General features: G+C 43.1%; 1 protein-coding gene across 1 annotated transcript in view; it reads left to right on the top strand.

Annotated features, from left to right (window-relative positions):
- The window catches only part of LOC311241826 (protein furry homolog), a 103,110-nt gene that overhangs the window by 24,108 nt on the left and 53,948 nt on the right, over nt 1-25,054 (top strand). The window contains exons 5-24 of the mRNA XM_084330746.1: nt 810-900; nt 2,015-2,094; nt 2,556-2,636; nt 6,985-7,153; nt 7,671-7,763; nt 7,906-8,004; nt 9,286-9,387; nt 9,767-9,870; nt 10,694-10,802; nt 10,933-11,019; nt 12,857-13,028; nt 13,140-13,272; nt 13,811-13,918; nt 15,590-15,845; nt 18,060-18,242; nt 18,373-18,459; nt 19,687-19,946; nt 21,294-21,483; nt 23,351-23,475; nt 24,792-24,849. Of these exons, the coding sequence (XP_084186872.1) occupies nt 810-900; nt 2,015-2,094; nt 2,556-2,636; nt 6,985-7,153; nt 7,671-7,763; nt 7,906-8,004; nt 9,286-9,387; nt 9,767-9,870; nt 10,694-10,802; nt 10,933-11,019; nt 12,857-13,028; nt 13,140-13,272; nt 13,811-13,918; nt 15,590-15,845; nt 18,060-18,242; nt 18,373-18,459; nt 19,687-19,946; nt 21,294-21,483; nt 23,351-23,475; nt 24,792-24,849 (2,587 nt within the window). The remainder of the gene's footprint in view (nt 1-809; nt 901-2,014; nt 2,095-2,555; nt 2,637-6,984; nt 7,154-7,670; nt 7,764-7,905; nt 8,005-9,285; nt 9,388-9,766; nt 9,871-10,693; nt 10,803-10,932; nt 11,020-12,856; nt 13,029-13,139; nt 13,273-13,810; nt 13,919-15,589; nt 15,846-18,059; nt 18,243-18,372; nt 18,460-19,686; nt 19,947-21,293; nt 21,484-23,350; nt 23,476-24,791; nt 24,850-25,054) is intronic.

The raw sequence follows: 25,054 nt of genomic DNA, 5'->3' as shown, positions 1-25,054 counted from the left end.
ATGTGCTTAAAGGGGAACTATCTTATAAATGGCTTTTTTCAGTGTTTACCATTGTTTCTTAGCTATGTGGACTTATATTAATAGGATATATGTCTCTAATTCTCATATTGGCGAATTCTTCCAATTCTCCTCTCACAATATTCACCCTCACTGAACTGAGTCATCTGAAAATATGCATATCTGTGATGTCAGAGATTTCTCAGCTGCATAATAATGTGGCAGTTGATGTGGCAGTTGGCACCAGGCCACACAGTGGTTGGAGCCCAGCCTCAAAACGGCTTAAGATCTTGAGGTAGAAAAATGCGGTTTTTAGTACTTGATTAGAAATACAAAACAATGCATTTTTTTTGAAAAAAACCTAGGTGTTCCATAGACTCACAGGAATTGTGTAAAAGTGCCCAAATAGTGAAAGAAATTGTAAAATAGTTCCCCTTTAACATTTTTTAAATAAACATTATTTTTTTAAATGGCTAAAAGTGATTTTGTAATTTTGCAACCGTGGGTCTCACAGGGTACTTTTAACCCTGTGAGGCCCAAATAAAAAAGACATTAGCAACTTCAGAGGCCAGAGGGTGAGACCTATAAACACATGAAGGGTGCCGTGACTGAAAAAATAGGTTGAGAAACGCTGGTATATGGTGTGGCTCTTTGTGGTACCACAGTAATTTTTTTGTGGCTCTTAGTCTCTGACTGGTTGGCCACCCCTGCACTATAGGCTTGTCGGGCCCTTCCCCTGAAGACTTACGTTTCAAAAATGTCTGTTGAATATAATAAAATGTGCTTTTGCACTTGTTTTCCTACTCTAACAGTGATGAGCAGCAGAGAGATTATCTACTTGAACGGAGGGATTTGGCTATTGACTTCATCTACTCTCTTGTACTAATAGAGGTTTTAAAACAGGTAAGTGGATTGTAGCACTCGTTGTTCCCTTCCGTAATCTGATGGACAAAAGAGTCAGTTATAGTTTGGTTTGGTAACAAGTTATTTGTAGCTTTATGTGTGCAGCAGGAAGATAAAAATAAGCATGCTAGCTATTTATAGAGTTCTCTGGAGAGTGTAGAGTGTGTGAATGACCAACTGTGTGACTAAGGGCACACGACCCAACCAATTAACCCGCAGAGCATGCCTGTTATAGAGTTGCCCCTTCCAAGCATATATTAATAATAATAATAATAATAATAATAATAATAATAATAATAATAATAATAATAATAATAATAATAATAATAATAATAATAATAATAATAATAATAATAATAATAATAGTAATAACTGACATCTGGGTGGTGCAAGTTGCTTCACCAGAATTTAGCTCTGCTCCTCTGCCTACACATGTCCTTCACCTTTGGAATCGACGTCTTAGCGAACATTAAATATTTATCCTACAAGTTCTGACAGCACAATATTGTAATGAAGAGATTAGCTGAAGAATAATAGTTTTTAATGCATAGGTAGGTATATCAACTACAATATGATGTTCACATCCCAGATGAGCAGTGAGATTGTGTAGCATCACCTTTGTGCATTAAAAAGGCCTAAGGCTTATCCTCAATATTGATTTCAATGGACAATGTTGTAAAATAATTCAAATAAAATACTGATTTGAAAAATATTTGAGAATTCTGTTCCTTGGCCTGCTGTCAACCTACAGTATGTGCACAGTTTCATCCGAATCGGATCAGAAATGTAGGAGTTATGGTTGAGGTGGACACAGACACACACACGCACGCACGCATGCACGCACGCACACACACACACACACACACACACACACACACAGACAGCGGTGATCGCAGTGCCCCCATTGCAGTGCTCTGCATGCACAGGTGTAATAATAATAATAATAGCATTACTACTCACATCATCACAGACACTCCTTGAAGAAATGCTGCGCTGAATAACTACTGCTGGAACATAAACCCACCATTGCTGGTGTTTTCTCAAGACAAACAAACATTCTCACAGTCTCTCTCTCTCTCTCGCTCTCTCTCTCTCCCTCTCTCTGTATGACCAGATGCCACTCCACCCTGTCCTGGACAGTTTGGTCAATGAAGTCATTAACTTGGCCTTCAAGCACTTTAGATACAAAGAGGGGTAAGCTTTGCTTTTGTTGGAAATTTTTCTTTCTTTCTTTCTGTCTTTCTGTCTGTCTTTCTGTCTGTCTGTCTGTCTGTCTGTCTGTCTGTCTGTCTGTCTGTCTGTCTGTCTGTCTGTCTGTCTGTCTGTCTGTCTGTCTTTTTCCCAACCTTTCTCCACCCCTCTGGGTTACCAACCTTTCCAAGAGTTTCTCTTCCTCTACAGACAAAATCTCTGTCTGTCTGTGTCTGTCTGTCTGTCTGTCTGTCTGTCTGTCTGTCTGTCTGTCTGTCTGTCTGTCTGTCTGTCTGTCTGTCTGTCTGTCTGTCTGTCTGTCTGTCTGTCTGTCTGTCTGTCTGTCTGTCTGTCTGTCTGTCTGTCTGTCTGTCTGTCTGTCTGTCTGTCTGTCTGTCTGTTTGTCTGTCTTTCGTTTCAGTTTTGTAGACTTGTCCTCTAACCTCTCGTCTTCTCTCCCTCAGATACCATGGTCCTAACACTGGCAACATGCACACTGTCTCAGACCTCTATGCAGAAGTCATAGGAGTATTATCCCAGGCCAAGTAAGTCTCAGCATCAGATTCACGGTTAGACGTCACCAAGATGAATGCACTAGTGTAGGGCTGACCCCGACTAGTTGAATGGTCGACTAATCGAATCGAATGCAAAAAATATATAATTATTATAAAAAAAAATTATCATTCTTTCCAAAAGCAAAGAGGCCTAGAAGCGTGGCAAACGCTAATGGCGCGCATACCAGCGAGGCTAACTGCCTAAGAAAACGGGCACAGAGCCACTGAAAGAGGATTTCACCTGTCTAATGAACACACTAGACAAATATCAAGATGTAGAGGACAAGAAGCCTTCAGTCAACTTCTTCGGACATTAAGCACCCCCCACAGTCCAAATGGAATGATAAAAAAAATATATATGTATATATTATATATATATACTTTATTTACTCTTTTTTATTTTTTTGCATTCGGGGGGGGGGGGGGGGGGGGTAGTTGACTATCGGCACATTTTGGCCAATCAAAATGGACTATACAAATCCTTAGTCAGGGACAGGCCTACACTAGTGTAATACTTTTGTAATATTTACAATTGTAATATTTACAATTCGGGGTGTCGAAGTGTCCTTGAGCAAGACACTTAACCTCCTAATTGCTCCCGATGAGCAGTCTGGCACCTTGCATGGTCGCCTCCGCCGTCGGTGTGTGAGTGAATGGGTGAATGTGAGTAAAGATGCTATATAAATGCACTATTTACCATTTGATAGGATCTGTCCTGGATGTTCACCAAGGCATTTGAATTTGGGGTGTGGACATTTCTCGATTCTAAGATGCATCGCGATACAGACGTGGACGATTCTGCATCGATGCAGTGACAGAACATAATTGATTGACCGCCACGCTGTTTTCCCCATCTCTACTCAATCGCGCCAGCGTTATTGACCATTTTAGCGATGTTTGTGCACCCATCGTGTGTTCTGTATTATACAGTAGCTATGGAGACAATAGTATGGCTCATTTGACAGGCATTGTTCATAGTCCAACACTGACTAACCAGTTCATTTCTTCATAGATCGCGAGATATGACGCGTTATATGCATTATGCCCAAATCGTTCGGGTTGCTTGCCTGAAACTCCAAATACTTCCAAATCAAAGGTATATACCATATACACATGTGTCTTCACAAAAGGGGGGGAGGGTCGTTTTAACTTGAAACTGTGATCGTTACCAAAAGCATGTTTTAGGTCCGGTAAAATACGACACTGATCGGTACAGAAGCATGTTTTAGGTAAAAAAAATACCAGCAGGTTACCTAAGATAGACCTTACCTCAGTCAGAAGGTACTCCAAAATGAATAAATCCCAGTCGATCCCATGGTGATCGCAATTACTTTTGTATATTGGGCATGGCTACCATACGGGAAAGAATAGGTCTGAGGTACCAAATCTTCCACCGATTGCTATGTCCTGATCCACTCCGAGGCGGAAGCAGTCAGTACTGGAAGACAACTGATATCCCCAGTTCAAAAGGTAGGCGATACTGCCACCTGGCGGGATTCGATCGTCATTGCAATTCCAGCGTAGGCAGCTGTGCTAGGGAGACCCAGGGAGCTCTGAGCGAGTGTTTAGAACGGGGATCAAAGGAAAAATATCAAAGTAACTAAAAACGAGATATTTCGTTTTTGGCGCTCAAGCCTTGCCGACGAAACACAAGATTATTCGTTTTGGCGCCCAATAAGTTCAAATTAAAAAAAATATATATATTTTTTTCTCTTTTTTTTTACTCTCTTGCTAGTTTTTATGTTCTTTTACAATGTAGCGCTTTGGGATTTGCTCCACAACTATAAAGCGCCCTACAAATCAAATATATTATTATTATTATTATTATTATTATTATTATTATTATTATTATTATTATTATTATTATTATTATTATTATTATTATTATTATTATTATTATTATTATTATTATTATTGTATTATTAAAGCTAGTGCTCTGGTCATGCATCCACTCAACTCATAGAAAATACAGCATCAGGCTATTCTAAAAGTATTGATACTAATACTGATACTAATAAAAAGAGTATTGAACCGCTTTTAACAGCTGGGTATCGAGATAACTTTCTAGTATATCTGTATCATGTATCAACACTAGTAAAGACATTTATTTTGGCATTCTGATTTAAGAACTTTCTAAATAAAAGTAAATGTATATCTGACTGCTTGTATTAATTGATGAAAAAGTAGCCATGTGCAGTAATATAGATTATACAATTGAGGATGTAATATATTATTGAGCTGCATCGAGATGCATCATAGAATCTAATCGAATCTCAGACAGCTGAATCGTAATCGAATCGAATCGTGAGGCCAGTGAAGATTCACAGCTATATTACGATACAGCCTATAGCTATCGCTCTGTGACATGTTTACGCTTTTGTCATTATGCTTGTTATCCTTAATTTTGACAATGACAAATGGCCTTTTGGCTTTATTGAACGGCCGGCCTACTCTGTTCTGGTCCGGTGCCCTGCTGCGTGATAAGCGGCACGGTGTAGTTCCCTGTACCCTGCTGTGAGACATTCTCCGGTCCAAGAGACTGTAACACAGGGACGCACTTTCGGACGAAAGTCCCCTTTCGCACCAAACTAGGACTGGAAATACGTGTCTTGTTTATTTGAAGTTTTCAGATCACGGCATCGAAGGAGCAAACCCTTAAAATAGAGATATGAGTGGTGGAGCCGGTCTGCATACCACCTCACCCAAGTACTCTCTGCTTAGTCTCTCCTCCTCGCATGCTTCACTGAGAGGCTCGTGCAGACGTCCCGGGACACTGCTCAGATCCAAAAGGCTAAAAGTGGCTCCGCAATCCGGGCTGAATTGTGAAATTGTGTCGGTGTGAACTTGAAGTATTATTCCGGGGCGAAATGCTGTGTATCCAGAAAGCTTTTTGTGAAAAAACGGAGGAGACGTCGCAAGACGCAGACGAACCCTTTAATCTCCTCCTGTGTTTCTGCGTACGTGGAAACAATGAACTGTCGGCCGAGGAACAGCTCAGTAGAAAGCTATCTGGCTGCATGTTAGCCTAGCTTAGCACAATGAATAGAAGCGAAGAGTGACGGGTAGCCTAGGCATTGTCCAACACCTCTCCCGAAGGCTACCCGTCACTGTCCGCTTCCATTCATTGTGCTAAGCTAGGCTAACGTGCAGCCAGATAGCTTTCTACTGAACGCACAGAGAGGAAGCTGGTATCTATCTTCTTGTCTCTCTCTGGAAAAGACGATAAGCTAATTTCCCAAAATGTTGGCGTGTTCCTTTAAGATACAGTAAACGATCCAACGGCTGTGTTGGCTTTGTTCACAGGTACAGTACTAGCTTCGGGGGGAGAGGGTATGTGATGCCCATGTGAGCCCCCCGTGAGGAATCAGGGTCTAAATTTAGATCAACTGCAGAATCCCAGAATATCAGACTCAGTTTGGGTCGAGGGTCAGCCTGTCAGGCGCTCGACGAGGAGTTTATCTTTGGGCGCAGGGACAGAGACTCGCGGTCCGGAGACAGAGGGTGAGCCGAGGACGATATCCGTGGGAGTCACGCTCCCTCTCAGAACGTGGTGCCGCTTTATCCACCACCCCCAGAGGATTGGGGGTTAGGTTGAAGGAGGTAGAGCGCGTCGCCTGGTAATCGGAAGGTTCCCCGTTTGATCCCGGGCAGCGTGTCAGAAAGTGGTCAGTTGAGGTGAAATGCAGAGGAATAATTTCCTCCCAGGGACAATAAAGTACTAATTATTATTATTATTATTATTATTATTATTATTATTATTATTATTATTATTATTATTATTATTATTATTATTATTATTATTATTATTATTATTATTATTATTATATTATTATTATTATTATTATTATTATTATTATTATTATTATTATTATAATAATAATTATTATTATTATTATTATTATTATTATTATTATTATTATTATTGTCACAACTTCCTGAGACAGTGTCCTTTTTAGATTTAGATAAAAAATGGAATGAGTGGGAGGCACTTAGAAGCGCCGTTACCATTGGTATGAACGTGTCACGCAACACTCTTCTTCTATTGTCTAAATTAGTGTGTGTGTGTGTTATTATTATTATTATTATTATTATTATTATTATTATTATTATTATTATTATTATTATTATTATTATTATTATTATTATTATTATTATTATTATTATTATTGTCACAACTTCCTGAGACAGTGTCCTTTTTAGATTTAGATAAAAAATGGAATGAGTGGGAGGCACTTAGAAGCGGCGTTACCATTGGTATGAACGTGTCACGCAACACTCTTCTTCTATTGTCTAAATTAGTGTGTGTGTGTGTCTCCCCCCCCCCCCCCCCCCCCCTCAGGTTTCCGGCCGTGAAGAAGAAGTTCATGACGGAGCTGAAGGAGCAGAGGCAGAAAGAGCAGAGTCCCTACGTGGTCCAGAGCACCATCAGCCTCATCATGGGTGTCAAGTTCTTCCGTATTAAGATGTACCCCGTGGAGGACTTTGAGGCCTCTTTTCAGTTCATGCAGGTACGGTGACGTGTGCGTGTGCTGCATTTCCAAAATCATCGTCGCGTAATATCGTACGGGAGCATTGAAATGATCATCATGTATTTTGCCGCGCCCCATTCCTTGTGGCTACAGATGAAGCTACTGATTTTTCATATGCTGAGATATCATCTGTATCTCATCTCCCACGTCCTCATTACACAAGGTATACAAAGCCATAGCCATTGCACTGATACCTCAACTAATCATTTTGGATGAACACATACACAGATGTACACACACACACACACAGACACACACACACACACACACACACACACACACACACACACACACACAGACACACACACACACACACACACACACACACACACACACACACACACACACACACACACACACACAACCTTTGCTAGAAGGTTTATTCATGACACTACATTTCAAAGTGTATAAAAATGACTACTCTTTGGAGGATATTTCCTCCCCAAATGTCCTTACTTTTACACTGTGAATACAAGTGCGTCTCTCTCTCTCGCAGGAGTGCGCACAGTATTTCCTGGAAGTCAAGGACAAGGACATTAAGCACGCCTTGGCCGGGCTCTTTGTTGAAATCTTAGTTCCTGTCGCAGCAGTAAGTTTCTATGTAATATCGAAAAACGTGCCATGCTTTACAGCTGTCGATGAAGTACCGCTTCAGAAAAGGATGTCGGCTCATCATGTTTGTGTCCGTGTGTCTCTCTCTCTCTCTCTCTCTCTCTGATGTCGTGCCCCAGGCGGTCAAGAACGAGGTGAACGTGCCGTGTCTGAGGAACTTCGTGGAGAGCCTGTATGACACAACGCTGGACTTGTCCAGCAGGAAGAAGCACTCGCTGGTTAGTTATCCGCTGGAGAAATTGCTGGGCCTGTCACAGTGTCTGGCCTGTGATTGTGTTCTGTCGCCCCCCCCCCCCAACATAGCCACTGTGACAGTCTCTTGTTATGCACTCAGATCGCTGGAATGTCTGTGGTTCCTGTGAATCCCCAAGCATTTTCAAAGTCACTCTTGTGCAACGTTTCCCTTTCGACATCAGCCTCCACGCTAGGAGTCACTCACAGGGGAAGACGTGCAAGAGATACGCAACACAGAACGTTTACAGCACAAGCTTCATGTATATGTCATATTTTACAGTTCACAATGTACCCATACAATATCATTATTGGACATACCACCATGGATGTTCAGAGTGAGACGGATGGAGAGATAACGGCCCCCATGGAATGGTCGGTTTTTTCCCCCTTACAGAAGTCGTGCATTCCCCTGAAGCAGTGATTGTGACTGTAGACAGATTTTTATCAGTAGTCGTCGTTTGTCGAGTTGAATTCTGTGCAGGGGTTTGCATACTTCCAACATCATTCATTCAAATTAGAGAGGGTATGTCTCACCCTAACCCTAATTACACATTAAGTCTTTTTTTATTGAATGCCTTTATGGAATGAACCCTTCCGCTGAAGAAACGTCCAAACTTTGAAAGTCTTTGAAAGTTTGTGCTACATTTGATTATAACTCTGGAAACGCTGAGTTCCTAGTTGCAAACGCGGGTATTTCTCAACCCCCAGTTCAAGCCTCAGCGACTTTTGACGTCATTTCATCATGGCCACTCACATCGTATAAACATTAATGTTGTTATTAGCTGTTTTAAGAGTACATTTGTAAGTATATTAGCTATACATCGTTGTAAACTGTCTTTGTAGTTCATGCCAGACAAATTGTGAAACTGCCAAAAAGGTTTAGCAGGAGCCTCCATGTTTTTCCAGCTTTGTAGCTTGAACGCACGTAGGTCAGAGATGACGCGTTTTCCAACTTCCCATCGCCGACCACAAACGAATGCAGCATTATAATTTAGTTTTATAGGCATTCCACAACATTTAGAATGTAGCTACATGTGTGATGCCTGACTCAGAAGCACCAGGCCGCTCCTGTCTTTAGTTGCTTGCTGTGTTGAACATGTTTTACACATCACTCCAACATACAATCTTCAGATACTGAGATTTGAAAATATCGTCTCAAATATCGTCTCAAAACCCAAAACGGACTCACGTGGCTCTTCGTTTGATTCATTGTTTATAACCGCTGTGAGGCGGCAGACATCTAACGCTCGCTGTCCTCCACGCAGGCTCTCTACCCATTGGTGACATGCTTGCTGTGTGTCAGCCAGAAGCAGTTCTTCCTCAACAGATGGCACGTTTTTCTCAACAACTGCCTCTCCAATCTCAAGGTAATGTAAGCCTGGAATTCTCTGTTTGACATCGGTGTTTATGAAACCGTTGTCAACAGTTTGTCTTGTTTGCGGTGGAGGAGTATCTGGCTGTATGGGTGTATTGTGACATGTGCAGGGTTTGGTAATGTTGCAAATGTGCGATAGCACGACTGTTTGTCGAGCGGAATCGCTACAGACATGCTAACCCACACTGCTGTTTACGCGGCTGATTTATTGGAATCTCAACAGCCATGCTCCGAACGCCTCAGGCAGTAATCCTGACGATCGGTGTTAAATCTCTACATGTAATTATGTTCTGTGTTATTGTAAATGCTGCACTGATCATTTACCGGGTTTAATCACCGCTGTTTTACATCTTATTTATGATTCCCCGCAGAGTAAAGACCCCAAAATGGCGCGTGTTGCACTGGAGTCCCTGTATCGCCTGCTGTGGGTCTACATGATCAGAATCAAGTGTGAGAGCAACACCGCGACACAAGGGTAAAACACTTTCACTCGTAACTTGCGTCATCCAACGTGTACCAGTTTTGAATTCACTCAACGTATTTACGACTCAACATATTAAACTCATTAAAAGGAAAAAACGAAAAAGAAACTCCCTCCTTTACTGCCGTTGCTTCCAACGTTGCAGTCGGGTCCGTTCCTGTCAGAAGGAAGTAGGCATGGTCTGTAAACAAGCAACCTCATTAGGCTAGGTAAAAGCTTTCTCTTTATGCTGGTTAAGTGCCGGCTAATTGCCGGCCGCGCTGACAGCGACTGGGCGGGAATGTGGGGCCGAGGGGAGAGGCTAGAAGTGAAATTGATGGTTTCACAGGAAGTTCAAGTTTTCCCATCGGAGGAGCCCAACCCTGTCGAGCCCCGGGGTCCGCAAGCACAATGGTGCGCTTGGATCTGGAGGAGGGAGATAGCTCTGTGTTGTGTACACACAACCAGGTACAGGCCCCGGTGTTAAGGGCATACCAGATTAAGTGTGCTGGTGGCCTGCAAGGTTTACCAGGAGGTCACAGACGTGATTATAAAACCTGAGCTCACATGAGGACTCACAGACGGGTCAAGCCGGACCTTTAACACATGCTATTAGGTCGGAAATAAACGTAGGTCTTAAAATAAACCCGCCTTTCAAGAAATGGGGCGACAGCAACTCTATCTACTGTATGTCAATTCTCAAATTGGTACGGCAAGGCATTTGAAATATAAGCTTGCATAATTATGTCATGATGTACGTCTGTGGGTCACAGCCTCCCTGCTGAGTGGTATGAAAGTACAGTTTGTTCATAAGCTCTCTCTTCTCTCCTTTCTGCAGTCGCCTCAGCACCATCGTCACAACCCTTTTCCCCAAAGGATCGCGCAGCGTGGTACCAAGAGACATGCCCCTCAATATCTTCGTCAAAATAATCCAGTTTATTGCACAGGTAAACAGGAAGACGTAACGTTCTGCCGTGTTATACCACTGTTCTGAAACAAATACTAAGAATCAACATATGAGGTATTTGAATGTTCATTTCACTCGACTATCTTCATTTTCTTCTTCTTCCGTTGCAGGAGAGACTTGATTTTGCCATGAAAGAGATCATATTTGACCTACTTTGCGTTGGGAAACCGGCCAAAGCCTTTAGTCTTAATCCAGAGGTAATGGATTCTATTTGTTTTACAACCGCTACCATGCTTTTTGTCTCCAAGCCATTATGCCGGATCTGAATGTATTAAAATTCTGCCAGAATCTGTAGTAATTGATTATCACTATGCTGCAATTATAGCATATAGCATCTCACCAGGTATCAAAGCTATATAACATTCAAATTAAATATCTGCATCATAAATCGCTTTAATCAAATCGACATCCATTAGTAAATGAATTGGCAATCCGAAATAATGAAAGTCAGTTACCTAATAACATTTAGATTAATTATTATTATTTTTATAATCATCAATGTTTATTCAGCAGTATACCAGGGATATCTGCCCATTAGAGGAAGGCACACTTTCTAGTCAAAACATCTCAAACATTCTCTTCTCTTTGTTATCCAGACATTATCCAGCTAGCTTTGCAAAAAAAAATTAAATACAGTGAGACAATTATAAAAAATAAAAATAAAGACTCTACAAGCAAAGGAATACCAGTACAAAAAAGAAAACAACCGTGATCATCTGAGAAGGTTTAAATGAAAGTAGTGAGGTGGTAATGATGCAGACAGAGAGCAGTGAGGTTGTGTCCTAACCCTGTGTGAGTGTGTGATGCAGACAGACAGAGAGCAGTGAGGTTGTGTCCTAACCCTGTGTGAGTGTGTGATGCAGACAGACAGAGAGCAGTGAGGTTGTGTCCTCCTAACCCTGTGTGAGTGTGTGATGCAGACAGACAGAGAGCAGTGAGGTTGTGTCCTCCTAACCCTGTGTGAGTGTGTAATGCAGACAGACAGAGAGCAGTGAGGTTGTGTCCTCCTAACCCTGTGTGAGTGTGTGATGCAGAGAGACAGAGAGCAGTGAGGTTGTGTCCTAACCCTGTGTGAGTGTGTGATGCAGACAGACAGAGAGCAGTGAGGTTGTGTCCTCCTAACCCTGTGTGAGTGTGTAATGCAGACAGACAGAGAGCAGTGAGGTTGTGTCCTCCTAACCCTGTGTGAGTGTGTGATGCAGACAGACAGAGAGCAGTGAGGTTGTGTCCTAACCCTGTGTGAGTGTGTGATGCAGACAGACAGAGAGCAGTGAGGTTGTGTCCTCCTAACCCTGTGTGAGTGTGTGATGCAGACAGACAGAGAGCAGTGAGGTTGTGTCCTCCTAACCCTGTGTGAGTGTGTAATGCAGACAGACAGAGAGCAGTGAGGTTGTGTCCTCCTAACCCTGTGTGAGTGTGTGATGCAGACAGACAGAGAGCAGTGAGGTTGTGTCCTAACCCTGTGTGAGTGTGTGATGCAGACAGACAGAGAGCAGTGAGGTTGTGTCCTAACCCTGTGTGAGTGTGTGATGCAGACAGACAGAGAGCAGTGAGGTTGTGTCCTAACCCTGTGTGAGAGTGTGATGCAGACAGACAGAGAGCAGTGAGGTTGTGTCCTAACCCTGTGTGAGTGTGTGATGCAGACAGACAGAGAGCAGTGAGGTTGTGTCCTAACCCTGTGTGAGTGTGTGATGCAGACAGAGAGCAGTGAGGTTGTGTCCTAACCCTGTGTGAGTGTGTGATGCAGACAGACAGAGAGCAGTGAGGTTGTGTCCTAACCCTGTGTGAGTGTGTGATGCAGACAGACAGAGAGCAGTGAGGTTGTGTCCTAACCCTGTGTGAGTGTGTGATGCAGACAGAGAGAGCAGTGAGGTTGTGTCCTAACCCTGTGTGAGTGTGTGGTGAGCTCATGGTTATTGTAGACGATTATTATTATTTTTTTACATCTGTGTGTCTGCATTGATCCCAACATTCCACTTTGCTCTCCGTCTGTCTGTAATGTAAAAGTCTTTATTTATTCATTTTTATGTCCAGAGAATGAATATTGGTCTGAGAGCATTCCTGGTCATAGCTGACAAACTGCAGCAGAAGGATGGAGAGCCGCCCATGCCCAACACTGGCGCCACCCTGCCCTCGGGGAACACGCTACGAGTGAAGAAGACCTACCTGAGCAAAACACTGACCGATGACGACGCCAAAGTCATTGGTGAGTGAGACGCCTACAAGACCACCGAACGAGCCAGAGCGGTCACATCGGTGGTAAATACCCCGATGAATAACAATGATGTTCTGTTGTCTGCCTTCCGTCCTACCGTAGGTATGTCCATGTATTATTTCCACGTCCGGAAAGCTATCGACAACATTCTGAGACATCTGGACAAGGAGGTCGGCCGCTGCATGATGATGACCAACGTTCAGATGTTGAACAAGGAGCCGGAGGACATGATCACGTGAGTGTGTGCGACTCGTTATGTCCGCCGAGCTCTGCTCTGACTCACAAGGACAGCGGTGATGAAAGCGCTCCAGGCGCCGTCCAGGGCATTGACTCAGTGCTGGAGATTGAATGGACCAAACTCTCAAACTCTCTTTTCTTAATCGCCCAATCGCAACTTTGGTTTGGTCATACATAGGCACTCTTTCTTGTCCTCACTGTTCCTATAGTTTTGTTTTTAATTAGTGACTGATGATTTTATCTAAATTCTTTTATTCTACTTTTTTTTATCTGGTTTCACTGTCTGTTGTTGTTGTCATTTATTTCTGATTTTGTTTTTGTTTTTATATACTAAGCTGTAGTGTAAAGCACCCTGTGCATTCATGCTGTGAAGGGTGCTATATAAATAAAAGTCATTCATTCAACTGTTAGCGCAACAGTTGTGATTGGAGAATCGAGACAAGGGGCAGGGAGTTGGAAATAGGTCCATTTATCACAAAGATGAACAGCAAGCGTTTGCACCCGAGTTGAAATCTGACCCAGAGTCTTGCTTGCAGAGGTGAAAGGAAGCCGAAGATCGACTTGTTCAGGACGTGTGTTGCTGCCATCCCTCGCATGCTGCCAGATGGCATGTCCAAGCCAGAACTGATAGACCTGCTGTCTCGGTGAGTGTGTACGGGAAACCCACTTTTTGTTGGGTTGGTCAATAACATTAATAACACGAGATAGCAATACCTCAAAACCCTCCTTGCTGGTCGAGGCTGAGGGCTGATGTGGGCAAAGCCCTTGCAGAGATGGATGACATTTAGGGCATGAAGGAATACTTCAAAGACTCCTAGGCATTATATCCCCGGAGCCATGAGCAGCTCAGCAGCTGCACCAGCTCACTGTTTTCTCTCAGTGCTATGGCTGTGAAACCGAATATTATACTCCCCGATCTAGTGATGCTCAAGTTTATTTACCTGATGTGATATTGTGCTAGTGGTGATTGTTACCCCCTGTTGTCTGTTCTGTTAAAACTATTATTCTAATAGCGGTCAGGTGGCGTAGCGGAGATTGCGTTCGTCACCAACACCGGAGATGCTGGATTCGCCTGTTCGAATCCAGCTCCCGGCGTTGTCACCAGCTTGGCTGGCCGTTCACACTAATACAATTGGCAGTATTAGAGGGTGGGAAAGCTGGAGGGGTGGGTCCGGGTCGTTGTAAACAGTGACTTCTACAGTTAGGTTGGGGCGCCTGCTCAGCGCGGATAGGATCTAAGGGGGGTAGTGTGATCCTTCCACACGTTACACCCTCTCAGTGAGAGTCCGCGCTGCCAGGTGAAAAGAAGCGGTTGATTGGCTAGACGTGTGTCGGAGGAAGCACGTGATAGCCTCCACTCTCCCAGACCGACTGTGGGGGGTAAGTGCGCAGCGACCAGGAATGGGATTGGGAATTGGCATAACGACTAACATTGGGATGGGAGAAAATCGGAGGAAAAAGGAGGGGGGAAAAGATTAAAAAAAACAAAAAAAAAATATTATTATAAATATTTTTTGTTAACTCAATCAGCGCCATAAGCTGTCCCCATCTCTGCCGCTTCAGGCCAGCTTAAAATGGTAATTTCCGCAGTGTTTCACGATGTTTGCAGAGCTGTGTGTGTGTTCTGTATTATAGCTGTGGAGACAATGGTGTGGCTCATTTGGCAGACACTAAATTTCTTTCCAACATGGAAAAAAGAGTTTATTTCTACACACTGTAGTTTGTAGTTTATTACACGCTAAACATCGTGCATTTCCAAGATAATCCAGTATTTTTTCATAGATTGCGAGATAACACGCGTTATATGCAATAAGCCCAAACCGTTCTGGTTGATCCCCTGAAACCCCAAATACTCCCAAATCAAAGGTATATACTCATAGCACTGAATGAGTTAAGAGTGGAAGCAGCAGCATGTCTATAGATTTCATCATCATAGTCCAAAACTGAAGAAAACTGTTTCAACAATCCTTTTCCAACTAATCAAAGAAAAGTTATGTTTCTGTACAAGAAGCCAATTTTCTGTCGCAGCTTGCTGGCAAGGTTGTCTATATGGTATTTAAATGTAGATTTCTCATTCTCGAGCCAGATGCCAAGATATTTCTACTCTACTCTAGAACCACTAGATTATGCAAACCATTATATTAAATATTTCTGGCTCTAGTAGACAGCATGCATTTTGTTTTACTTGCATTAAGTACCAATTTAAGATGAATAAGAATCAAGAATCTCACCTTAGTGGTTGTCTATGGTTTTTACCAGGTTATCATTAATCAAGAATCTCACCTCACTGGTTGTTCATCTATGGTTTTTACCAGGTTAACGATCCACATGGATGATGAGCTACGACTCATTGCCCAGAATTCCTTGCAAAGTCTACTGGTGGATTTTGCTGACTGGCGTGACGATGTCCTGTTTGGCTTCACTAACTTCCTGTTGCGCGAGGTGCAGGATACGCACCTGGGTATGCTGGACACCTCCCTCAAACTGCTGCTCCAACTGCTCACACAGTGGAAACTAGCCCTGGTCAGCCCCGGGAAGAGCTATGACACCGCTAAGATCCGCGCTGTTGAGGTATGACCTATCGTAAATAAAGATGCACCCACTGTATTAAAGGAATACCTTGACATTTAGAGTTTTAGTCTTTTATCTTTGTGCTTTAGCTTACTAATAGCCTGGTATAACACTGTTACTATGCAGCATAGAGGCACCGGTGGTTCTTTATATTCTCCCATCAGCTCACCTTTATGGGTGACGGACGGGTTCCTGCTTCCTGCACATTCATTCCCACACATTTAGCAATCAATGCCTAACCCATATATGTGACCCGGCACGGTCTAACCCGACTTGTTAACTCTTTCAGCAGCGCGAGCCTAGCCCATCTTTGTTCCTACTGTGCCACCGCTCTAAGATATAGGGATGCGTGGCGGTGTTTGCAGGGCTATATCTATATTATAGCTATGGATACAATACTATGGCTCATTTGACATCAACTATCCATCGTTCAATATGTGAAAAAGAATACATTTTTTCATGTATACGTTTGCGTGTTATACCGTGGTGAATATAAGTATAGTTTCAGAGTGATCCTGGCTAATTCCAGAAAATAGCGCTATGGAGCAATACGTGAACTTTACTAAAAGCATTGGCGTTGCTCGCCTGGACACGCTACTATTTCCAAATCAAATGTATATAATAGGTATTATGTTTCATCATGAATGCATGAAAAAGGGGGGGGGGGTAGTTTTTTGATGCTTTGATCGTCAGCAACGGAATACGTTACATATGATCGTTGCGATCGATGTGAAATCATTGTTGGATCAAAGTAGGATTGATGTCATATAGTCCTTACCTTTACTAGGCGGTTTCCCAAAAATAATATTACAATTGTCTGATCGCGATTTCCAGTATTGATGTCGATCGGGTCCCTGACATGAAGTGGCACAAGATATGCCTCAAATGTGCTGAACGCATTTTGAAGTGGTCGGATGAAGCGATTTACTTGGCTTGATCTAAATTCTCCACCCGAACGAAAATTAGATGTGACACATAGTGTGAAATAAGCTTTCAAAGGGTGGGTGATACTGCCACCTAGCAGGATGCGGCTGGTATTGCACTCTAGGGATCTCAGAATGATTTCCTATGGTAACACCGAGGTCCGTGAACCTGTAATGAATACAAAAATCGAATAAAAGAAAAAACGGACAAAACCCGACTATACTCGGGTATAACGCTCAACTGCTGACGAGATAAGACCGACTTTACTCGGTTCTGGCGCCCAATGTGTTAAGGAGCTCACGATTCTCCAGAAAACCCCAAAATGTTGCGCTATTCTGGTTGAAATGGAGATATTGGCAATAACTTGTAAATATGTTAATTATTGTTAGATTGTACGGCTGTTTTTCCACGCACTCTATTCAAAGAACTACAATGTCGAGGGGAGGGGCTGAGTTAAGTTTCCGGGGGGGGGGGGGCGCAGTATTGATGAAATGAGAGGAGACCATAATAAAAAAAAAATTGCTTGCTTAACATGCCCCTATTATCTGTGCCTGGTCACATTTATGAACTCCACGAAAATCAGCATATACAAAAGGTCAATGAAAAGGAAGGAAGGAATGATCATTGCATTTATATAGCGCTTTTCTAGACACTCAAAGCGCTTTACAATGTCAGGGTGGAAATTGCTTCAACACCACTGTTGAGCACCCAACCTTGGGCTATGCAGGCTGAATGGCTGCCATACAATGATACCAGGCACACATCACACGACACAATGGTTGAAAGGCTCATGACACAGTGATTGATATGAGCCAATTAAGGGGGAGGGATGATTAGGTGGCCTTGATGTCAGAGACCTGATTGGGAATTTGGCCAGGAATTTGACCAGGAACCCCCTAAAGATTCAGAGGGAAAATAGAGAAACTCTCACATTCCTCTCATTAACTATTGTATTCCTGTCATTCCTAACAATATTCACAAAACATTTGCAAATGTTCATAGTGACCATTGGTTATACGTTTTCACCCTGTTCAGAAAGTGTTTTTCAATAGCCCTTTCCTGGTTTCAGCAAGCGCACAAAAGAATATTTTATGTCTGCTTTATGATCTCTGAGAACCGGTGGTCTGTATGTTGCACAGTCAAAATATTTTGGCTAATGTTAATCATCACCACAAACTATGAGCGTAGAGAAAACGCTCCCCAAACCGAATGGAAACGGGGTGGTCCGAGCTCTATAAAGATAAATACAATCCTCTGCTTTTGTTTGTGTGTTTTATTTATACACTACAGATGCTGCAGACGGGTTCAAGTCACAGGGTTCCAGTGGAGCGAGGCCCCCACTCCACTGTGCTGCACGCAGTTGAGGGCCTGGCGCTGGTGCTCCTCTGCTCCTGTCAGGTCAGCACCCGCAAGCTGGCCATCTCCATACTCAAGGAGATACGCAGCCTCTTCATGGCCATCGGTCAGACTGAGGTAAGAAAGGGGGGGAGGGAGAAGGGCCAAGGTTTGGGGCAAAACAACAGGCAAGGTTGATAAGGGAGGATACGGTACATGTTCTGGATTACAGTGTTTTTAATCTGATTGTGTATTTTGTCAACTGCAGGATGATGATAAACCCATGATTGAGATTATGGACCAACTCAGCCCAATAGTTCTGGAGAGTTTTGTCAACGTGGCGGTATCTGATACGGTAGGTTCTCAGTTTGACCTAATGGCCTAGTGCCTATGAGCATAATTGCCTACTCCCTATGGGCGTGATGGCCTAGTGCCTATGGGCGTAATGGCCTAGTCCCTATGGGCATAATGGCTTAGTCCCTATGGGCGTAATGGCCTAGTCACTATGGGCGTAATGGCCTAGTGCCTATGGGCGTAATGGCCTAGTGCCTATGGGCGTAATGGCCTACTCCCTATGGGCGTAATGGCCTAGTGCCTATGGGCGTAATGGCCTAGTCCCTATGGGCGTAATGGCCTAGTCCCTATGGGCGTAATGGCCTAGTCCCTATGGGCGTAATGGCCTAGTGCCTATGGGCGTAATGGCCTAGTGTCTATGGGCGTAATGGCCTAGTGCCTATGGGCGTAATGGCCTAGTGCCTATGGGCGTAATGGCCTAGTCTCTATGGGCGTAATGGCCTAGTGCCTTTTTTCTTTTTATTTGTTTTGGGGGGGGGGGGGGGGTAACGGTTAAAGGTATTTAGTGACCCAGCACTATAGATAAACTATAGATTATTGTTTCTTTCAGGGGAGGCTCAAGGGTCATTCAGGAGGGCTAAGATTCCTTTAGCCCCCCCCCCCCATAATTTTCAGTGTGCTGGAGAAGGGCAAACTGAAGGGCGTAGTAACTGCAGTAAATAAACATCTGGCTACATTTGATTTGGCAATTTTTCCGAGTGAATTTCTCTGACTTTATTTACTCTCGTCTCTACCATGGATTGATTTCCACATAGGGGCGTTAGACGCTGATCAGTTCTGGCCACTGTCACCAGTTGACCGTGTCAGTATTCATCAATCAGTCGAGCCTCGTGGAGTGAAATGTGCTTCATCAATCAGGAGGGGCCTGCCTGCCGTATTGACTCAGCAATAGAAGTTCCTCTTGATTATCTAAAAATGTAAAACTCAATTAAGGCCTGCAATGCAACAGCTGGTGGCTCTTAGGTTTGACTTGATTATGTAACGAACAAGCCGTCAACATGACACTTAGAGGGAGCAATGTGCAGCCAGGGCGACGTCTTGATGATGTCCTTCACATCTAATGACATTCTCGTTCAAGTGTCCTCTAGTTATCTCCTACTCTCATACGGTGTATTCCTCCTTTTTATTCATTTATTTACCTTTTTACCCCTATAATTAAATAGGTTGAACAATCACAATGATTGTGATGGAAGGTCTGACTGGGACTCTTTACCCTCTCTCTCCCCAGGCCACCGTGTCCCCGGGTCACCACGTGGACCTCCAGTGGCTCGTGGAGTGGAACGCCATGTTGGTCAACAATCACTACGACATCAGGAGCCCCTCGCATGTGTGGATCTTTGCCCAGTCGGTGAAGGACCCCTGGGTGTTGTGTGTCTACAGCCTCCTCCGCCAGGACAACCTGCCCAAGCACTGCCCCACGGCGCTCAGCTATGCCTGGCCCTACGCCTTCACCCGCATGCAGCTGCTCATGCCCTTGGTAGACCCCAAGTAAGTGGCCCCCATTCCTCGGACACCAGGCTAAGGCTTGGCTTGAGGGTTATAGTACAGTACATTTCCATGTGCTCATGAACACTTAAAGGGGCAGTTCACCCAAACATTTAAATATATATGTTTTACTGGCGGCTGGGTGGCGCAGCGGACATTGCACTCGTCACCAACGCAAGAGACACCGGTATCGAATCCGGCTGTCAGCGTTGCCTCCGGCTTGGGCCGGCCGTCATACTAACTCAATTGGCAGAGTTAGCGGGAGGGAAGTCGATGGGTGGTAGTCTGGTCGTTGTAAAAAGCGACACCTACAGGTCGGTTGGGGCGCCTGCACAGCAAAGTCAGGAAAATGGCGGGGGCAGTGTGAGCCTCCTACACGTTACTCCTCGCCAATGAGAGTCCGCGCTGGCAGGTGAAAAGATGTGACAGGCTGCCTCCTCGTGTATCGGAGGGGACACGTGATGCAAGGCTTCTATCCTCCCTACAACCGGCCAGTGGGGGGCACATGCGAGCAACGATCAAGACAGGGGAGGGGAGAATTGGCACGGCTAAATTGGGATGGGAGAAAAATAGGAAAAGGAGGAGAAGAAAGTGGATAAAAAATATATATATATATTTTACTATAGTTTTGGTGTGATTCGGCCTAGTTTTGGAAATATCTGCCATAGAGATTTCTGCCATAGAGATGTCTGCCCTTAGAGATGTCTGCCGTAGATATGTCTGCCGTAGAGTTGTCTGCCATAGAGATGTCTGCCCTTAGAGATGTCTGCCATAGAGATGTCGAAATCATGAGGAACTATTTTCTACTGAAGTACACCCCCATTCGTTATTATGGGGGGGGGGGGGGGGGGGGGGGTGTAGTTCGGTAGAAAATAGTTCCTACATGAAACTGATCACAACAAGGTCTGTGGATTATATTGGGTATATTGGGTTTTTCAAATGTATTTTTGAGGACCAAAAAAACCAAGTGTCATTCAGTGCTATTGTACCGGAGTGACGACTGACATTTCTATGGCAGATATCTCCAAAATTAGGCAAATCACACCAAAACTATCTGGATGGATAGATAGCACGGCTGGTAAGGGGTAATAAATATGTTTTTATTTTTATTTTGGGTGAATACACTATCCCTTCCTTTTATCCTTTTAACACCAAGTATTGCAACAGAGACGAGTTTCACTGTTATATATATATATATATATATATATATATATATATATATATATATATATATATATATATATATATATATATATATATATATATATATATATACAAATCAAATCCCCCGTACATAATAAGATAAAGATTCATCAATGGTTTGTGTTGTTCTCCTACGTTCTTCCCCAGTAACCCAGTCTACGCTAAGAAGACCAGCACTTCTGGCGGTGGTGATAATTACGTGACTCTGTGGAGGAACTACCTGATCCTTTGTTTCGGGGTGGCCAAGCCCAGTATCATGAGCCCTGGCCACCTGAGAGCGTCGACACCTGAGATCATGGCCACCACGCCTGACGGCAGTGTCAGCTACGATAACAAGGTACCTTAGCTGCTCCCTCTCCTCCGGCCTTACTACCCTGCTCCCCTGTCCTTTGTCTCTCCGCTATCAGGTGTCAACACAGAGCTTGTTGACATTTCAGCTGGCGTCAAATTACCCCGCAGCTATCTGGAAGGAACGGAATATTATATGACTCATCCTCATCGTTTATTTTGAGACCTATGGCCATGGGTATCCAAGTGCACTGGTGACCGGTGTACTCGGATACCCGCATCATGTGCGCATTTCAGCCGTGCAACTTTGATGTACACTTCGTAGCCTTGCAGTGAGTAGTATTTAGGGGACAGTGTGAGCCACTGGGTAAGTTGACCCACAACCTGTAATCAAGGGAAATGTACACAATTTCTGTCATTTGACCACAAATTTAGGAAGAACCCATCTTTTCACTCACTGTAACATTAACTCATCCATTCTACATTCACTGCACACAACATCCACATGCACACAGGCGCTTTAAACATTCACCTTAAACATTCATTCACTTAGACACTTTTTTTAACATTACACTATATTTGATCAATTTATTCAAAATGTGCACTGCCTCTTCTACCTCATTTTTGTATTTAGTTTTTTTGCACTTTGTACATTGTAGTTTTGTATATTGTATATTTTGTATAGTGTTTGGTCTCTTTTACTTGTCTACTTGTTTACTGTATGAAGCACAATCTCAATCTCAGTTCACTATAATGTACATGTACCTTATATGTGACAAATCAAACAAAACTTGAAACTTGAACTTTTTACCCAGGCTTTGATGAGGGAAGCACTTTACATATCAGATGTAATGACTCGTGTCAATGCAAATTGACAAGGTTTGAAAAGATATAGCATACATGTTCATAAACTACCAAGGTGGGGTAATATGAGCCAGGAGCCCTGCGGTAAGTTGAGCCAGTGGTTCAACCTAAGATACAGAGAGGACAAGAGGATCTTAAAATATGATTTAAAGAAGCTTGCTGGTCATGTTGAACAGCTGGCTTCACTGGTCGTAGACTTAAGAAATGCAGTGAAATGACATTTTAACATGTTAAAAACGTAATGAAGATGTAAAATATATCAATAAGAATGTGCTGCTCAGTTGTATTTGATAAAGGAATGGATCATATTGTATTATGGACAGATTTTTACTTGAAAAAGTCAGTTGGTCAGTTTACACGTGTGTTGCTCAACTTACCCTTTGGCTAGGATCAACTTACCCCTAAGGCAGGGGCAGGTTGAGCCAGAGGACCACTTTTTTAAAGAAGTGATATTTTCATAAACCCTTTATGCAGATGCATTCTTATCATTTCAATTCGTAGTAAACATCCTGGAATATGGGTACTGTAGATGTAGGTACTCATTTTATCTTTTAACTCTTCTTCATCCTGCCTTGATAGATGTTTCGATTAATTGAAATTGATTGATGTTTGGCTGAACTGAGATTGATTGATGTTTGGATGAACTGAGATTGATTAATGTTTGGCTGAACTGAGATTGATTAATGTTTGGCTGAACTGAGATTGATTGATGTTTGGCTGAACTGAAATGTATTAATGTTTGGCTGAACTGAGATTGATTGATGTTTGGCTGAACTGAGATTGATTGATGTTTGGCTGAACTGAAATGTATTAATGTTTGGCTGAACTGAGATTGATTGATGTTTGGCTGAACTGAGAATGATTGATGTTTGGATGAAGTGAGATTGATTGATGTTTGGCTGAACTGAAATGTATTGATGTTTGGCTGAACTGAGATTGATTGATGTTTGGCTGAACTGAGATTGATTGATGTTTGGCTGAACTGAGATTGATTGATGTTTGGCTGAACTGAGATTGATTGATGTTTGGCTGAATGGTGCTTTATGTTCCAGGTTATCGGAACCCCGTCTGTGGCTTGGCTCCTGAAGCAGCTAGTTCCGCTGATGAGAGCAGAGAGCATTGAGCTTACAGAATCTCTAGTGCTGGGCTTTGGTCGCACCAATTCCCTTGTATTCAGGTACATTGAAAAGTCTTACTGAAATGCATTTCAATGGTCAGAACAAACACTTGAATTTCCCTTCATCAGTCTGGCAGGGAAGATTTTCTCCCCCCCCCCCATACCTTCTCACCATAAATGTGATTCATACATTCTGGTCATAATTAGATGAAGCATGATAATAGCACTTTATGTGTCATAGTTATGAATGTATGTCTCTGTGGTCTGTGCTATTTGTGTTAAAGGAACATTAAGGGAAATGCACTTACCGTCTTCTCCAGAGTCAGACAAGAAGATAGATGCCAATTTCCTCTCTGTGCGTTCAGTAGAAAGTTATCCGGCTGCAAGCTAGCCTAGCTTAGCACACATTAACACATTGGGTGCCACACTCCTTCAAGGAAGTACATAGGCTCATGCCACCCATTAACCCCATGTCACGCCATAACGCTATACAGCATAATGAATCCGGCATCCCAAAAAGTATTCCATGCGATCTGGTGAAGCCCTCGCTTCAGGCTAACAGAAAAGTCCGCCCGGAGCGCTGTCAGTGTGACACCAGGTCTGCAACAGGGGTTACTGCATTCTTGAGACAGCGCCACTACCAGGATATGGCCGGTACTGCACCTTCGGAGTCCCAATATGCCTTTTCCAGCCAAAATACAGCTCTGTGACATGAAATAGGATATTAATATCGAGAGAAAAAAAGTAAAAACAAAACAAAAACGAGAATCTTCGTTTCCGGCACTCAACCGCTGGGCCACAGAAACGAGAATTCTTGTGAACGGCAACCAAAGGGTTAATGGAAGCGGATATGGATCAGCTAGCCTAGCTAACTAACATCTAGCATCTCTCTCAGAGTTTTAAGCTAGGCTAGCTTCCACTTCCATCCATTTGTGCTAAGCTAGCCTAGCTTGCAAGCCGGATAGCTTTCTAGTGAATGCACACTGACTCTGGAGAAGACAGTAAGCGACTTTCCCATACTGTTGGCAATGTTCCTTTAACAAAGCCATTTTCTAGCTGCAGGTCTGTCTTACCTAATGGGGTCAAAACAATGAAATGGGAACTATTATACAATGCACTCCTGGTATTTGTGTGGATTTAAAGGAAAGATGAGTGGGGGATTATAGCTAAGCGGTGCATTCATACCATTTACACATTTTTGGACATAATATCCCATCAAATGTTTCCCCCCTGGAAATACCTTTATATATCCAAGTATCTTTTCCTCTGAAAATTCTATATTTGCCAGTGCAACTATTTTTCAAATCAGTTGTACTTAATTAAGCAGGTTTGGTTAATATCTCATGGTTTCTTGTTGTTATCTTCACTATGTATAGGGAACTGGTGGAGGAGCTACACCCCCTAATGAAGGAGGCACTAGAAAGAAGGCCTGAGGTGGGTTGAGTACATTCACAACGTCATGATTTAGATATAGACCAGATGACAGATTGTAGATTGTATATTGCATTGTATATTGTATAGTGTATTCCTCTTTTATTTACTGTATGAAGCACATCATCAGGGGCTTATACAGAACAAGGCATTTCACTGTAAAGTATGTGTATTCTATTTGTGACAAATAATAAACAAACTTGAAACT

Source organism: Notolepis coatsorum (genome assembly GCF_963971535.1).
Source record: "Notolepis coatsorum genome assembly, chromosome: 1".
In the NCBI taxonomy this organism is placed as follows: domain Eukaryota; kingdom Metazoa; phylum Chordata; class Actinopteri; order Aulopiformes; family Paralepididae; genus Notolepis; species Notolepis coatsorum.
This window is presented reverse-complemented; position numbering and strand designations above follow the sequence as displayed.